This window comes from Myxine glutinosa, chromosome 3, assembly GCF_964187855.1.
Source record: "Myxine glutinosa chromosome 3, kmMyxGlut1.1, whole genome shotgun sequence".
NCBI lineage: Eukaryota > Metazoa > Chordata > Myxini > Myxiniformes > Myxinidae > Myxine > Myxine glutinosa.
In genome coordinates, this window is record NC_136263.1 from 139,660,197 (window position 1) to 139,678,829 (window position 18,633).

At 45.3% G+C, this 18,633-nt stretch overlaps 1 protein-coding gene across 2 annotated transcripts in view; it reads right to left on the reverse strand.

The window, feature by feature from the left end:
- The window catches only part of NCAPD3 (non-SMC condensin II complex subunit D3), a 181,100-nt gene extending 165,562 nt beyond the window's left edge, over positions 1–15,538 (reverse strand). For both annotated transcript variants that reach the window (XM_068110014.2, XM_068110012.2), the window contains exons 1-4: positions 15,341–15,538; positions 12,000–12,154; positions 10,463–10,625; positions 3,587–3,948 (exon numbers count right to left, since the gene is read on the reverse strand). In XM_068110014.2, the coding sequence (XP_067966115.2) occupies positions 3,587–3,948; positions 10,463–10,625; positions 12,000–12,154; positions 15,341–15,383 (723 nt within the window). In that variant the 5' untranslated portion in view covers positions 15,384–15,538. The remainder of the gene's footprint in view (positions 1–3,586; positions 3,949–10,462; positions 10,626–11,999; positions 12,155–15,340) is intronic.
- Positions 15,539–18,633: the final 3,095 nt, after the last annotated feature.

Consider the following 18,633-nt stretch of genomic DNA (forward strand, 5'->3'; position numbering starts at 1 on the left):
ACTGCAGTGTTCCTTTGAACCTGCTCCACTAACTTCGTTTGTCCCTCTGTCAGCTGTTCCACCTCCTCCGTCAGATCTTCTATTCCCCCTTGTAACTTTGCCGTATTATTCCTCACCTCTTTCTCCATACGCTTCTCACCTCGCTTTACCTCCTCGCGTAGCCCAGAGACCTCCTCACTTACACCTCGTCGTATCTCCTCCATCTGGTTCCCCATCTGTTCGATTTCCCGGGCGGATTGCTCCCCTATTTCCCGCAATTTGTCCTCCATCCTATTTTCTAACCCCATTAACCCATTTTTCACCCCCTCTAACTGATTCTCCTGGGCAGCCATTCTATTTTCCACCCCCGTTAACCCATTCTTTACCTCTTTTATCCCATTGTCTAACCCCTCAAATTTTTTGTCTAACTTCCCAAATTTCTTGTCTAACTCCTCACCGGTACCCCTCGCTTCGTCCCTCATTACCCCCATTTGGTTTCCTATCCTGTTTTCCATCCCTTTGAAATTATCGTCTGTTTTTACCATAAAGGCCATCATCTGTTTCATAAACAGGTCCAAATTCATTGGCATCTCTGGCTCGGCTGCCGCGACCACGGCCGCGGCTAAATTTGGTGCCGCTACACCCACGTGCACGAGGACGCCATTTCGTGCGCCTGATACCCCCACAACCGCCTCCTCATTGCTCTCCTCCTCCCTTTCTTTCCCTAAGTCCTGGGTTACCCCTAACCCGTCTATTTCCCCCACCGACATCCGATCGCCTTGACCAGCCATGGCGCGATTTCAAAGTTCAGGTTTTGTAAAACAAAACAAATTTCGGCCGCTCCAAATTTTTCACCAATTTTTTTCTAGATGTTTTTTTTTTTTTTTTTTTTTTTTTGGTTCGGGCTCCGAATCCCACTCCCAGACACCAATTGTTACTGATCGCGGTTTAAGATGTTAGTTACCGAGCGGTTTGGTATTGCCGCGACCTAACAGGATCCCTGGCTCACCCGATTCACCCAGGACTTTGGCCGGATCGCACCACAGCTAGTCAATAGGGAAAAGACAAAGGCGACACGGATGTGAAGAAGAAGAAGCAGAAGAAAAAAAGGTTGGAAATAACACTAAATTTATTCATACTATTTACATGCTCAAAGTAACCAAGGAGAAGGAAAGATAATAAAATAATATACAGAAGGATTAGAGACACAGTGCAAATTTTAGCTTATCTACAGACTTAACTTATTCCCAGGACAGAACAAACAAAAGACACTGACTCATGCGGGGAATTGCACTTGCAGGAATGGCAGGATGTGGATGGCTGGAGGGAGAGGGAGGTCCAAGGGGGTCCCGCAGCACAACCGGCGCGTTTAGCAGCCGCCGTTCAGGCCAGGCCCCACGCTGCTGTTTTGGCTGCTGTTTTCGTCACGTGCTTTGCCAGGCCTTGTCCCACTCGTCTGGTCCAAACCCTCAACTCTTTCTTGTTTCTCTCACTCCTCACCACCGACTCCTCACCGCAACCAACTGACCACCGACTCCTTACCAACGCAACCACTGACCCTCCTCAGGCAACCGACTCAGACCAACTCAGACCAACTCCTTGCCTTTCTGTCTTCTGCTCTCCTCTGTAAAAACCCATCTCCTCCTGGACACGCCCTGCCTTGGGTTATGTAGGCCCCCGCCCCTCAACCTTTGCGAACCTCCCCGATCGCTCTTCCTCCGCCCTCTCTAGCCAAACCCCTGGCTCATGGTTGGTCGAGTGGGGCTGGCTCACTCCTCCCCTCTATGACGAGGTGGAGACACGCCTTTCTTCCCCAACCCTACCTCGTGGCCAATGGTGGTTGAAGAAAACCGCCCAAAATGCGGAAGGCAATTGGAAGGGAGGTAATATGGGCAATCGAGGCTCGGCAATGACGAGAGGGGATGTAATATGAAATGGAGATTTTGGGGATGGGAAGGAAAGGGGATCTATTCTCTTTCACTGGTGCAATGGAGTATTTCAATTAATGGAAGACACAGCCTTACGCTAATACACATAATAAGGATATAACTGTCAAAAAAGATATATCGTGTCCTGCATGTATGTTTTATGGACTAACTACGGGAACGCCCTTTGACCTTTATACAACCACAAACGGAGGGAGGAGGGGTGATATTTTACAACAACCTTTTACAACAACATTTTACCACAACAATAAAATTTTAAAAACATTCTCATATCCACAACAATAGTTTCAAACTGAAAATTTAAAAGTTTTAATATTCCCACCTGACTTATCATATGAGCAATACCATCAACCATAAAAAACCACAATGGCAGTTTGTGTGTTTGTACAGATGTCTGTCCCCCTTCACACAAGGACAATTTGAGTCGGGTTTTAAAGGCCAATCTTTTAACCCGAATGTGTGTTCTCTACGGTCTATTTTGAGGATAAAACAAACTCGAAAAACATTCTCCATAAAAGAGTAATCATGTCTCTTCTATTGGAATATTGTAGACGGTGGCTTGCAAACAAAGCCTCAAGGGTGGTGTACAGAAGCATTTTTTTTTCAATAACGATGTAAATAGAAGGGCAGGAAGGTTAAATTCGCTGCACGTGCTGTGCAACACACGCAGAGTATAATGAGTGTTAATTTACATCTGCAGGATGTCTAATAAAAAAACATACAAGCACACCTGGCACTAGGCCGAAGCTTCAGACTTTGGCATGCTCATGAGTCTGTGCCGTCGAATAAACTGTTCCAACCAGTCATTTTTGGAAGGCTTTTATACTAGTATGTGAAATAATGCTATTCGAAAGAAATATAATGTATAAAACTCCACAAAACATCATATTAAAACCCGCAATTCAGTGTCTGTCTGCTTGTCTGTGATGCATTCGGTCGTTACTTATCCAATCTCAACCAAACTTGACAGGAGGACTAAGGGTCACACAATGAAGGTTGTAGCAGACTTAATTCGCCCTCCTCACAAAGGGGGCTTTCCACCTTGGGCAAAATCGGTGTTACGCTAAAAATCCGTGTTAAGATCATTAATCATGGCATTTTTCCAAGACCGCTTCTAATAACAAAGTAATAACACTCATGATAATAACATAATATTAATGTTATTACGAAACAATATAAATACCAATAACAACCCTTCTTCCCAAGGGGGTTTTCCTCCTTAAATAAACGCTGCGTTAATGTGAATAAATAGCCGATTGTGGAATATCGGGAAGCATGCCTACCAGAAGTAAAAAAAATATTATAAACCACAAACACATATTACCTTTTTAAGCAGTCGCTATACTGCTGTTTAACACAAAACTGAAAGAAATCTGGAGGAATCCCAACGTGCTTGAGGCATTTTATGCTTATCTTGTCCACCACAGACTAACGGACCAGAGCAGAGATCTACTGTAATCTATATACCCCAGAGAGGATAATAACATGACCCTTCCTGCTGCTGCCATAGGGAGTGGGTGTATAACTTTAAGCAAATGTAAAAACATCCAATGCTTCTTTGCGGAAAAGAAATGCGGAAATTCAATTTAACTTCAGATTCCAAAATTGACGAAGTTACTTCAACACATCTCAAGGACTTAAATCATATTTTCCAACCATACCTTTATGAGTAAGCTCACACATTGTGGGTGATCGTTCAAAGGGAAGTCCTGAAGTAGAAGAGCTAGTGCTTGTAGAGCTCCCTTCAATGCCTCTCGCAACCTTTGGAGTTTTAAAGGAGACAAGACTTCCTCCTCTTTATCACTCGCATCGTCATCATCATCAACATCCATTTCTTCATCGTGCTCTCTGTCATCTCTTTCCATTGCCGATGCTGGGTGCTTTGTAGCACCACGTGATTTCTTGCCTCCTTGCACAGGTTTCTGCCGTGGTTTATGGCTATCCTTCTGTGGAAGCAAATTATTCAGCATGGCCACACAACGCTCCAGCATCACAGGGTGGAAGACCTTATAAGCCACACTTCCTGCACACAAAATACACAATGGAGACGTACCGTCACCACTTGATCGTAATGTATTTCACCACTTGATCGTAATGTATTTCACCATTTCAAACATTTGAACCTTGCCATTGTAGTAGAATATTGTTTTCATGACCAGATAATGTTCTGCAAACCGATCGATATATCAAAAATTTGTTATGTGAAGAGGTTTTCCCAACAATTTTATTTTAAATAGAGAAATGCCACCTAGTGTTCAGGGAGTGAGAGTGTGACACACTGTAGTGGAAACTCCCCGCAGCCCACACCAACACAAAATCAAAAACAAATCTACCAATGCCTTATGGGATTTTACCTGGAGCTCCCATTTGACCAATATCGTGCTTAATGCAGTGGTATCTCAACTTTTATATTTGTATTCCTGTATACAATACCACATCTGTATATACTGTATGGTGTAAATGCATCAATGCATGTTTATGAGCAAATATGGATATTTGACTGAGGAAACCTATTTCATATGGCATGGCATAATTACAACCAAAAAGATTCATTTAGCTTTGAGGGCCACATGACCCACACAACCAATCTCCTTTATTAAAATAATCCTTTTATCTATATAATAATACCGTAAGGACTCGACTTTGTTATCCCTTTTACGCCGCACCCAGTGACCCGATGCCCACGGCACTAATGCATTTTCCATCTACGAACCGCGCTCTTTGTTTATCACGTACAGCCATACGCGAAAAATCTGAATTCGCCGACTTTGGGACCCAAAAGCATCCGATTATCGGCCGATACGACGCCATCTTACGACACCATCGTATTGGCGTCTGCTGGGCGTAGGCGATGCGAGCCGTCCGCTGATTGGACAGTCGAGTGGTGTGATGGGTGGTGTGAACCAAATGGTCTTTTTATTCCCTTGAACATTTTAAATTAGGATATATAAGGAAACGTCTTTATCGTCATTTTAATAAAGTTAAATGGAGTGACGTTGCGATACTCGGGGTGCGTTGCATAAATCCTCGTAACTCAGAGAGGTGTAGCAGGTGGCGAGACGTAAGGAAGCTTTTTTATTCCCTTGAACATTTGAAATTAGGATATACAAGCCATTCTTGCAAGTGAAACCTTGACTTACGAGTTTAATTCGTTCTGTGACCGAGCTCGTAACTCAATTTGCTCGTTTCTCAAATTAAATTTCCCCATTAAAATGCATTGAAATGCTATTAATCCGTTCCAGCCCGCCAAAAACCACACCAATTTTTTTTTAAATATACAGTATATATAAAAATATCTCGCGCTTTATATTTCACCTGTATGCAGCATACAAGTTGGCAGGATGGCCTGGACTGGAGGTACGCACACTTGACTCTAAACTGTCCAGCCTGGGTTTGAATCCCGACCCAGCTATAACCTGTCATGGGTGAATCACAGGCAGGGTGATTCATCAATGTGTGTACCGCTAAACTGGGCACCCCGTTTGCGTCCCATTAGTTGTTGGATGTTAAGGATCTCACCGTGTTTTCCACAAAGAGAAGGCGAGCTATCGCCGGCACTCTGAACAAGTTGTGGCCTGGCATGCTCTTCTCCTCTGCCGTTATATACGTCCTCTTCGGCATCTTTTTCCAGAAGAGCCCTGTCTCGTCATAGTTGAAGATTTGCTGGGGGATGTATCGTTCGGCTTCTATCAGTTCGGCAAAAGTTCGGTTTATCGACTCCTTCTGCTTCAAAATCGTACATATCGTAGAAGTACTACGATCGTACTGCCTCACCAAGTCGACAACACGCACACCTCGCTCATGTTTTTCGACGATTGCGTGTTTTATATCCAAGCACATCATCCTCTTCTTCTTCTCAGCACTGCCCTTGGCACTCAATTTCTTAGGACCCATGGTTAAAACTAAGAAATTTTCCAAAATAACCAAAATGCGAAAACAAAGCAGCAGCTATATACGGCAGAGATGCTTGCACGGCAAGATAACCACGTGACCTGAACCCACCTGGTGGCGGGTGGCGTAAGCTCCAAAATAACCAAAATGTGAAAACAAAGCAGCAGCGATATACGGCAGAGATGCTTGCACGGCAAGATAACCACGTGACCGGAACCCACCTGGTGGCGGGTGGCGTAAGCTCCAAAATAACCAAAATGCGAAAACAAAGCAGCAGCGATATACGGCAGAGATGCTTGCACGGCAAGATAACCACGTGACCGGAACCCACCTGGTGGCGGGTGGCGTAAGCTCCAAAATAACCAAAATGCGAAAACAAAGCAGCAGCGATATACGGCAGAGATGCTTGCACGGCAAGATAACCACGTGACCGGAACCCACTTGGTGGCGGGTGGCGTAAGCTCGTAACTCAGATCTCGGCTCGCATCTCAAAGCAATAAACCGCCCGAGCGACGGCTCGTATCTCGGAAAACTCGTAAGTTGGTGCACTCGTAAGTCAAGGTTTCACTGTATAAGGAAACGTCTTTATCGTCATTTTAATAAAGTTAAATGGAGTGACGTTGCGATACTCGGGGTGCGTTGCATAAATCCTCGTAACTCAGAGAGGTGTAGCAGGTGGCGAGACGTAAGGAAGCTTAAAGATAACGAGCTGAAAACAGATGAACGATATCCCTTCCGTGGATGTTCCACGGGTTTCACGTCTTTATCGTCATTTTAATAAAGTTAAATGGAGTGACGTTGCGATCAGTGAGTTGTACTTGTATACGAAGAGATAAAAGGATGGCATTGACTTCGAGACGGTACGTGATAGTTGGCTGCGGCTGGCTGATGCTGCGTTTTTTTTCTAAGTGCCATGGATGCTGATGGACATAATAAAGGTATCGGCTGATCTCTCATCGTAATATTACCCGATGGAAATGAACTGTTTCTTTGTTTGTCATTTCCTGTGCAATAATGTCAAATTGATGTCAGACATCCTTTTCTATTGACAGCTGCTCTCCTTTTCGATGGCATCGTCTATTGATATGCATGTTCTTCTTTCATATAATTTTACACATTCACAATCAGTATTTCAATTCTTGCAGACATTGGAAAGGAAGTTGACTCACAGGCCAACTCTCTGGCTCAATCACAGGCCGACGCACAGGCGATGTAATTGTGAGTAGCATTTTTGCACAAGTGAAAATTGATCTTTCTTCCTAACTCTTACTCGGACAAGCAAATCCCCTATGCCATCCATAATGGTACACTCTATCCATACACCACATCCTCCCTTCCGTGGATGTTCCACGGGTTTCGGCTAGTTACTATTATTACCAGAAGGCCTGACCGAGGGTTATTATCGCTAGTTAATCAAAGGTGTAATTCAAAATACCTCTCACTGTGCAATTCAAAACACCTTGCTACACATGAAAACGCGGAGACAGGAACACTATACTGTAAAGGTTGGGGACTTGGAAAACCCTCTCCCACTTGGAGTGGCGCCACACGATAATATTTACATGGAAAATATGTGCATCCTCCCTCTCCTTAATACCACCGGCAAAGATAAAACACCCCTATACACCAATTGAGTTCATGCTAATGCTAGGTAGCAAGTCTGGATTGTAATCGGCCCAGAACTGTAGAAGTAGCAATGTGACGCCCGCACACACACACAAATTGTAGTAAGGCGAGTAAGGATTATGTCCTTTGTTTCCATGGTGCCATAGTGGTTCAATATAGCACTTTGTAAGATGTGGAGTGATACAAGCCATGGACCATTGTACAGCTGGGTGAGCTGTGCCGCTGGTGTAATACACCCTTATTACTACAAGTAAGCTGGTACTCATTTTGCTGACCTCAGAAGGATTACAGGCCGAATCAACGCACCTGGAGTCATTTCAACTGCATGACAGGGGCTCAAACTCAGGACCCTAAGATCTCAAGCCAGCCACCTTAACCATTAGGGCAAACACCAGGCTTCCACCACATGTAGACTCCTGCGATTCTACTTCCCCCACACTCCTCCCCATTATCCACTGTCTGTAACTCAATCTGTGTCAATCACCAGGGTAGTTATTTTTTAATGGCGTAAACCTTCGGGAAATGCCGTTTAGAACTGTGTTTGTCTGTCCTTATGTATGTATGTCCCTCACAATAGTCCACCAATCAGAGCTGAGGATCTGGTCACATGACAGGACAGCATTTAGTAACCATTACAGTTGCACATTTTACTAAAAGGAAATATAATAACCTTCTGTGGAATGTACTACAGTCCCAGCGGGTGTCATAAGGTAGGTAGAAGGTTTCAGAAATTATTCAAGACAATTATGATTTTGAAATGAGATCAAAATGGACCTTGGTCCCGAATCCATAAGTGAACAGATGACGCTTCGCTGGTTTGATAATATCTCAATACAATCGTGATTTAACATTATATTTTGATATATTAATACTATATTATTAATTTGTGATTGGAATGATGAATGAAGCTGTTTGGAATGAAAATATAAAGATATTGAGTGTAAATCAAAATGAGGCAATGACTACGGGTTTCCATCCGTGTCAATCACGGATTCCCCATTTGTTGTTTCACTATTGAATGGATATAGCAACATTCAGACTGGGTACATTTTTTGTCGATGTCCTTCACGAACCTGCTGTCAATGACTGACGTTCGACTAAAGGTGCCACAGGAATGGGGAATTTATTGGTTCATCATTTTTCCATTCGTCGTTTTTCCATTTTTCCAAGTCATTCACGAACTGGCTGTCCATGCCTGAAGTCAAAAAATTGAATACTGTTATGTTTGTGGGAATGTCACTTGTTTACAAAGCATGCATAGACGATTCATGTCATTGAGGGTGTATTGCATAAGAAATTCCAGTTCAGCTGTGGATCCCCAAATAGGACCTTATCATATTTATTTTTCCTTTTTCTTAAAGTTTACCCCATTTCCACTCCCTTTACGCCACGTGATTTGACTGTTGGTGGTGGTGCACAAAAACAGCTTTGAAAAGGATCCAACCCTTTTTCTTTCAAGCAAGAAAGTGCGAGAAAAGGAGGAAGAAGAAGAAGAGCCACTCGCGGTGCGGTAAAAAAGGATCCTTGCTCGTGGCGTGAACGGCTTCATTGAGTGTGTTGGTGTAAGGGACTTGATCTCGACGAACCTTATGAAGGATTCAGTGTCCATGAAGCAGGTGGACAAAAAGGAAAAAGAGCGTATTCTGTGGAAAAAGGCGCTTCTTGGGTCTCTGTGGAAAACGCTACATGCTTCATGCTGTGAACAGGCTCTGCGTGCGCAATATGACGGAGTCGACCTTGATGAACTTCCTGAGCTGAGGCATTTGCTGTGTTGCATGAAAGAGGTCGACGAAAGGAAAAGGATCAATGAAGAAAGGAATCACAGAGCGTGATGACAGAATGGTCCATTCACGTTTGTTCCCGCCAAGCCCCGCTCTGACGGGCGTCGATGAATTTTTGTTCCCGCCAAGCCCTGCTCTGACGAGTGTCGATGAAGCTGCCCTTCAAACAGGCCTGAACCCCACTCCATTCCCATCCTCATATCCCGTTTTATTTGAATTCCCTGCGAATATTGCTTTTTTTTATTTGCTTCCTTTTCCTTACCCTGGGTTAGATAGTCTGTGTGTGATGTTGTGTCGGCCTTTCGTATCAGTTGTATGTGGCCTGTGTTAATTAATTCAGTCTGTCATTATTAATTAATTAAGTCCATCATCATACTTATATGATTTACTTATTGTATCATTTTGTATTCTTTGAAGTAAATCGATTGTATTTCATTTTGTTTGACATTTTTCGGATCGGGTTACAAGCTGATCGGCTTGCAAGATCGGGTCCCCTGAGCAGACAGTGTGACAATCTAACCTCGAGAACCTCTACTCCTTGCATGAAACCAAAAGTTTAAGCTTCCAAAAACCGCTCGGTCAGCTTGCGGGCCTCGGCTTGGCAGGCTGTGGATAGGACCTAGGGTCGCTGACATTAGTCACCCCGTAACCCACTTAGTCGGGAGAGACGTTTGTGACTCCGGTCCTCATCCCCATCACCCGTAACAATACTTACATTATTTGCTAACTGGTATCCCCACCCAGGTCATACTATCCTCTTCAACTACAGTATCAAACAAGCCTGGATATGCCGTTGTTAGACTATAGTTAGACTACGTTGTTAGACTCTTGTTATGCAAAGAGTAAGTGTTCTGTATTTTGTTCGCTCAGGAGGCTCCCAGGGACCATCACAGTTTGTGCCCAGGAGCTATGTGTGTGCATAACAATTTCATTGCAAATTGCTGTTTTTCATTGCAATTATTATTTTCAATATTCGTATGAAATCGTTTCAGGTGCCTAAAGATGCCATCTGCAGTCTTGGTGGGAAGACGTGCTAGCGTAGCCAGCTGCCATATGTTTCGAGCGGAAACAAGGCCCTGCCTCTGGCATTCAAACCCGGCCAACACTGATTCTGGGACAATTATGCCTCGCACAACCGTTATCCATCAAAAACTAGTTGCTTACAATATATAGCTGGCAGACACAAAAATACTAAAGTTAGCAACAAATAAGCTTTAATACTGGTGGAAGGATGAATACCTGGAACAGTGAGCAGGAGGAAGTAGACTGCTGCCGCATAAGTTCCTCGTTCTTTTCTATCTGATGAGGCACAACTCTTTTGTCCTGCACCAACAAGGTGGTGTAAAAAGGCCACAAGAACCTCTTGGGAGCCTCCTGACTCTTGTATGTCATTCCAAATATCCTGCAGAAAAATGTAAGAATTGCATGATTGAATTTCATTAACACATAGACTTCCATTATTTCTACACAGAGGAAAGGGACCAATCATAATCGTATCGAGATATCCATATATTTGTTTCCTTTAATAGCAAAGTGCGCTTCGCTTCCAAACTAGGCAGCGCAAAAGGAAATGGAACATTGGTTGAAATGAATAGGATAGTGAAAATTAACAACAAATATTGTTAAACAAACTCGTACATAGATGTTATATCCTACCATGTAAAATAAGGTGTGTGTACGCGCGCGTGTGTGTTCCTAAATCCCAAATAGAATTGAAAACAGCTGGGCCAATCTCCACCAAAATGTGCACACGTTCCAGCCATAATCTGCCCAGGGTCGGGTCATGGGCAGCAGCAAACCAGCCCACCCCCTCACCTCCCACTCGTGAAGGTGGAGAGCTGTCTCGCCCCATGGCACATGTGTGGGCCCAAAAATCGCAAGTGGTTTACTGATGACCCCTGCTGCAGAGAGCAGGGATTATGAGGCACAGCTCAAAATTTTTTGCTCCACTATCCCCCCACCCATCTCGAGACCACTCCTGGTGGGAATGAGTGCTTCTCGATGTATTAAAACGAGGGAATTATGTGTATGTGTGTACATGTGAATGTCTGATCATTATAGAAAAACTAGTTCAGCACTCGGGTAGAGCACGTCACACCACCACTGGGCTTCACATTTTACGTTTTGTCATGCTTCACATTTTTTATATCATGCTATGTATCATTTTTAGCCCTATCTCTCAGTGGTGAAGAATCACCTGAAAAAAAAAATCATGTATCCAGATAGTCACCAAAAATCTTTGAAAAATCAAAAAATTAATTTGTCCTCATCACATGCCCAAGCTGGCCATCAGGTTTAAGAGCAGAATATCTCAAATTATGAACGGAATCGGAAGAAAATTGGTGGGCAGGTTGGGTGTGTGACAAGGACAAATCATTTCGAATTTGGTGAAGATCATAATCCAGATTGGGATACAAGATATTTTTAAGAATTCTTGAGTGATTCTTCACCATGGATATATAGAGCCAAAAGCGATATACGATACTGTATAGCATGATAAATTCAAAACGTTGTGGACGGATTATGACAAAACTTGGTCAACGAGTTGGGTAGATGAACAAGCCGAACACGGAATGGCTTCATAACTCGAAGAACAAGCCGATTACATTTTAGTTCAGGTCCGGATGCAGATCCAGCCCACCAGTTGGAAAACTGTTTTGCCATACGCTGTATACAAAACGTAAACTGTTCAGCGTAAACTGTTCAGCGCAAACTATTCAGGGGAAAGGGAGGAGCGTGGGGAGCACGCGGGAAAGGTGGGCTTGGCAACACGCACCGAGACATCATCAGCCTTGTCTTGCACGATTCTCTGCAGCCATACGACAAGTTCCTGAAGTGCCGCCATGCCACCCAGGAACACTTGCTGGGCCTGTCGTTGGCGCAACGGTTGTACATCTGTGAAGTCCTGCTCCCAAACCGCATCTGCCCAACCTGTAAGCATATGTATATATATATATAGTAAGCATTACATTGTAAAATATTTTTCAGAAAGCATGTCGGAAAGAAATTTCAATATCAAAGTAGCCATGTAATCAAGATGTCAACTTTTCTTTATAATCAAAGACTTGTTTTGGAACCCATAACACTTGTAAAGGCATACACGTATGTGACATGCACAATGACGATGCTTCAAATTTGACCTGAAATTTCACAACTAAGCTCGTCTCTTTATTGTAAAAACAAGACCGATAGTCTAACAATGGCATAGCCCGGCTTGGATCTGCTGAGTAGAGGATCTGATATCCTCCTGTCATGTGACAAGATCCTCAGCTCTGATTGGTGGACGTTTGTGAGGGGCATACATACACCGGAGACAAACAAACGCTGTTCCAGACGGCATTGCCCTTCGACTACGCCATAAAAATATGGCTGCCACACCACGTGACTGATGACGTCATCAATTTGTATTTTCCTTGACCAATTTATCCCTAGATCACGCTCAATAAATTTCAAACTGCTGATCGGATCAAGCGTTCTACTTGTCGATTTATAATGTCACAAGGAAGGCACCTATGACATCATCATTAACAAATGTTATTCCACATGCGAAGTACTTTACAATGAAGCACCTTTCATTGTTTTCCATGGAACGATTTCAGAGATATAGAGGTGCAAAGTGTTTCAGTTTTTCCAAGATGGCGCAGTAAAACGTGACCTATGATGTCATAACTATCATTAAAAAATCCACATAAGGTGCTCCTATGCTGAAACTTTCGTGTCCATCGGACCAACTGTTGCAGAGAAAACAAATTTTAAAGGGAATAAAGGGAATAATAGTTGGAGGTTGAATTCAGTTCGCTGATATGCAAATCTTCCTCAGATTTATAGTCAATCGGATGAGGATTTTAGAAATTTGAAGAAAGTGGTTGACCTTTTTGCGTATGTTGACCTTTTGGCCGATGTTGATCTCAAAAATAGTTGATGGTTGAATTAAATTAGCTGATATGTAAATCCTATTCAAATTTCAAGTCAATCGGATGGAAATTGAGGATTTTAGAAATTTTCGAAGAAAGTGGTTGACCTTTTGGCCTATGTTGATCTTTTGACCTTAAATATACATAGGATAATGTCGGACCATTAACTCTACCATTTGGTGAAGTTTCATGAAGATCGGTTTAAAATTGTGACCTGTAGGCAATTATAAGTGAGCGGACACGCGGACGGACTGACACACAGAAATGCCCTCTCCACCAATGCGCGCCCCTCTCCACCAATGCGCGCCCTCTCCACCAATGCGCGCCCCCTCCACCAATGCGCGCCCCCTCCACCAATGCTCGCCCCCTCCACCAATGCTCGCCCCCTCCACCAATGCTCGCCCCCTCCACCATTGCTCGCCCTCTCCACCAATGCTCGCCCTCTCCACCAATGCTCGCCCTCTCCACCAATGCTCGCCCTCTCCACCAATGCTCGCCCTCTCCACCAATGCTCGCCCTCTCCACCAATGCTCGCCCTCTCCACCAATGCTCGCCCTCTCCACCAATGCTCGCCCCTCTCCACCAATGCGCGCCCCCTCTCCACCAATGCGCGCCCCCTCTCCACCAATGCGCGCCCCCTCTCCACCAATGCGCGCCCCCTCTCCACCAATGCGCGCCCCCTCTCCACCAATGCGCGCCCCCTCTCCACCAATGCGCGCCCCCTCTCCACCAATGCGCGCCCCCTCTCCACCAATGCGCGCCCCCTCTCCACCAATGCGCGCCCCCTCTCCACCAATGCGCGCCCCCTCTCCACCAATGCGCGCCTCCTCTCCACCAATGCGCGCCTCCTCTCCACCATTGCGCGCCCCCTCTCCACCAATGCTCGCCCTCTCCACCAATGCTCGCCCTCTCCACCAATGCTCGCCCTCTCCACCAATGCTCGCCCTCTCCACCAATGCTCGCCCTCTCCACCAATGCTCGCCCTCTCCACCAATGCTCGCCCTCTCCACCAATGCTCGCCCTCTCCACCAATGCGCGCCCCTCTCCACCAATGCGCGCCCCCTCTCCACCAATGCGCGCCCCATCTCCAACAATGCGCGCCCCCTCTCCACCAATGCGCGCCCCTCTCCACCAATGCGCGCCCCCTCTCCACCAATGCGCGCCCCCTCTCCACCAATGCGCGCCCCTCTCCACCAATGCGCGCCCCCTCTCCACCAATGCGCGCCCCTCTCCACCAATGCGCGCCCCCTCTCCACCAATGCGCGCCCCCTCTCCACCAATGCGCGCCCCTCTCCACCAATGCGCGCCCCCTCTCCACCAATGCGCGCCCCCTCTCCACCAATGCGCGCCCCCTCTCCACCAATGCGCGCCCCCTCTCCACCAATGCGCGCCCCTCTCCACCAATGCGCGCCCCCTCCACCAATGCGCGCCCCCTCCACCAATGCTCGCCCCTCCACCAATTCTCGCCCTCTCCACCAATGCTCGCCCTCTCCACCAATGCTCGCCCTCTTCACCAATGCTCGCCCTCTCCACCAATGCTCGCCCTCTCCACCAATTCTCGCCCTCTCCACCAATGCTCGCCCTCTCCACCAATGCTCGCCCTCTCCACCAATGCTCGCCCTCTCCACCAATGCTCGCCCTCTCCACCAATGCACCCCCTACAACACACACCTCCTCCTCCCGCGTCAAATTTCCTTGTGATTATAAAAGGCACGAAAGAACATTTAGGCCTAACACAGACAAACTAAAACTAGAACTGTACACGGTCAAGAACATACCCCCACACCAGGCTGAACAGTTTACGTTTTGTATCCACCGATATGTCAGATCTGGATACGACCTGAACCAAAACCTAAGGCTAATCGGCTTGTTCTCGTCACCTGCACAACTCATCCACCAAGTTTCGTCTGAATCCGTCCACAACTTCTTGAGATATCTCGTTCACAAACAAACAGACAAAGAAACACTTGTGAAAACATAACCTCCACCTATCTTTGGTGGCACAGGTAAAATAGCAAATGGTATGGTACTGGGTACTTTGGTAGGCTCGGGTGTTACTCTTAGGATATCGATCAACTCAACCTCAGATTAGCACAAATGAAAAAGATAAGTCTTTGGTTTGAACATGAATTGGACCGATCATTGGTACGAGGTCAAAGATAAACAAAAAGACAAAAGCAGCCGCATAAAAAGACAATCAAACCTTTATCAAGAATCCCAAGCATAACACCGCGAAATCCCGCCATCTCGCCCTTCAAACTTGCACTCTGCGCATGCGCCTTGAACAACAAAACCGTTTATTCTTCTTCCTCTTCCTCAATCCTTCTTGCTGCTCCTTTTACTTCTTCTTGAAGGTTAATGACGTTTTCAGAGCCGCGAACCTCTATATACGTCACGCACCAGAACTTTAACATGATACGCAAAGAACAATGAGGTTTTCCTATAATTCCATAGGGACAGAATCGGGGGTGCTGCTGGTTCCACAAACTTGTAATTTCCGACACTTTAATCTCTCATAATCTGAGTAGGGGAATTAAAATTAAAATAAAATAAAAATAAATAAAAAGGCGCCATCTGGATCCCTCATACAGCGAGCCATGGGATACGAGAGGCGATGGAATGCCATGGGATGCGAGCTACGTCATGTCACTCAAGCGGTCAGGCCCTATTCGTTTTACTTATAAGGACTAAAAGCGTTTAAAATATTAACGAGAGTATATAACTTGCTGTCATGTTCTAATTTAGAACCTCGTGCTGCATTAATTACGTTTTCATAAACGAATAACACAGGAAGGTTGAACGCCAGCTACGCTGAATTATACATGGTTAATACACCTTCAATAGGTTGGTTGTCCCTTCGTATCTGCCGTATGTATGTGCAATTGCTCCAAGGGTTCTGACCAATAGGGGCGAAGCTTGCCACACATCCACACTATTTAGGCATCCATTGAAGGGAAGGCGAGCTATCGCCGGCACCCTGCCCGAATTCCAAATCTCTGCGCCCACCTGTACAGAGGACATTGCATCAGCGGCAGATCCTCACCTCAGCCATTTCATTAGACCACACCCATTTAAATGCACCACGCTTTTTCTTTTTTTTGCACCACACCCACCAATCTTATCGTACCTTCCCCACGATATCCAACAAATCGACGCAAAGTCGCACATCGTCCGCAACGAAACAACAACAAATGGACGCGAACTCGCACCACCGTCCCCACGATGTACAAAAAGTATATATTTGTAAACCTCCAAAAAGCAGAACAATATCCTATTGTTGCTACCCCTGGATACGAAAGCTTAAAAAGAGGAAGAAGAAGAAAACATATAAAGAAGAAGAAGAAGATTGTCAGTCGATCTTGAGTCGAGGCGAGGGGAAAATATTGTTTGACCAGGACCAACATATGCAACCATGAATTATTAGCGCACCTGGAACGAAGTTCAGGGTAGCTTATGCGATGGTGCGTTGTTCTTGTTCGTCCGTGAGTCCGTCAGTTGAAACTAACGAAACTTCTTTTGCTTTTTTGCTTTTTTTTTCCTTTTTTTTTCAACTACCTTTTGTTTTTTGCTTTAAATAGGAATTTGCTTTTTTCTTCTGAAACTAAACACACGATTTCGATGAAACTTGACCACAACCTTCATCACCCGTGATGTACCGAACTTTGTTCACGGCATTAAAAAAAAATCTGGCCCAGAGGGGATGTATCAGGTGGTTGCCCCCCAAAATAGGTGTGTGCTTTTTTTTCTCAGAATATACACACGCGATTTTGATGAAACTTGACCACAACATTAATCACCCGTGTTGTACCAAAGCTTGTTCACGGCATTAACAAAAAATCGGGCCGTGAGGGGTCTCCTGGGGGATTTCCCCCCAAAATGGGTATTTGCTCTTTTCTCTGAAACTACACACACAATTTTAATGAAACTTCACCACAACTTTAATCACCCATGATGTACCAATGTTTGTTCAAGGCATTAGAAAAATTGGGGTCTGAGGAGGTATACATGATGGGAGGGGGAGGGGGTAGCGGTTGCCTCATACCTACTTTGGTTACCTGACAGGAGTAATTTCCCTGTCAGTGGATCATGGGGACTCACTCCTATTGAGAGGAGTGGTCCAATGGTTTGACCATGCATTGTGGCCCTTCGGGGTCAGGATGCATGTGTTTGAATGACCATGTGCTTCCCCCTTGGGGTTGAGGTGCATGTGTAATGTTATTGGGACAGCCTTGATAGACGTTGTGCCTTGGCCATGGGGTCAAGGTGCACGTCCAAGGCTGTTCAAATGTTTGATTTTTTTACCTTTTTTCATCGTAAAAAAGGCAGGCCTTGCTCTGGCCTCATAAGAGCCCCCCAAACTAGGTATTTTTTGTTTGTTTGTGTAAAGTCTGATGATTATGTTAGTATGATTGTACATGCTGCCCTGTCTTCCAGCAAGCATTGAAATTGCTTTAAAATACCTTTAGTCAGTGCATTATACTGTTTATTCTACCAGGTGAGTGCCAGGGCTATTGCCCCTATGTTTTAATCTGGGGTGCAGCCACTGAACTGAAAATATATGGAACGCTCATACCCCGCGAAATGTGTTGCCGCCGTGTCGCCATCTTGGTTAGCAATACCCGTCCAACTCGCTTTGCGATTCTAGTACGTTTTTTTTTGTTTGTTTTTTTCTATACAAGATCAAGGCTCGTGCAAGAGCTAACATTAATGACAAAAAAAAACAAAAAAAACAACGGACACAAGACGAAATAAAGGGAGCGGGAGACAAGATGGGGAGAGAGGGGGAAGCACACAAGTACAACATTTGAGAGCAGGGACATTGGGAGATCTGTGGGAGTTAGAGGGCTTGGGGGGAGGAGGCGTGGGAAAGGGATGGGGGGTGGGAGAGGAAAAAATAAACACATGGACACTGCTAGGACTTCCAGGAAATAAGTTGGTATTTCAGAAAAGTGGATCGGGGTGAATTAACGGGGGTAGAAAAGATCAAGGCTTTGGATGGGGGAGGATAAGAGATGGTGGTGAACAGCTGTTTTAAAGACCTGGAGGGAGGAGTGGGATTGAATAGAGTGATGGAGTTTGTTCCCAAGGTGGGAGAAAAGAGGAATGAAAGAGTAAAGGTGAGCAGAGAGTCTTGATTTTGGCAGTTTAACCATAAGAAGGTTGCAGGCAGATCTTGTGCGACCTGTAGGAATATTTGGGGGACAGAGCACAGAGAGAGCTGGGGGGGCAAGGCCAGAGAGGAGTCGGTAGAAGATGGAAAGACCACCAACCTGCCTGCGGTGAGTGAGTGAAAGGCCCTCAGAGATAGCTTCATTGCAGGAGATTCCAATGATTCTGAAAGGTTTGGTTTCAACAGCGTGAAGCCGAGCTAGGTGTGAGGCAGGAGCACCGGCCCATAGGGGAGAACAGTATTCCCTTGAGCTGCGGATGAAAGCCTTGTATGTGGTGAGGAGCTCAGGTGTGCCAAGGAAGGACTTCGCACGACGGAGGATGCCA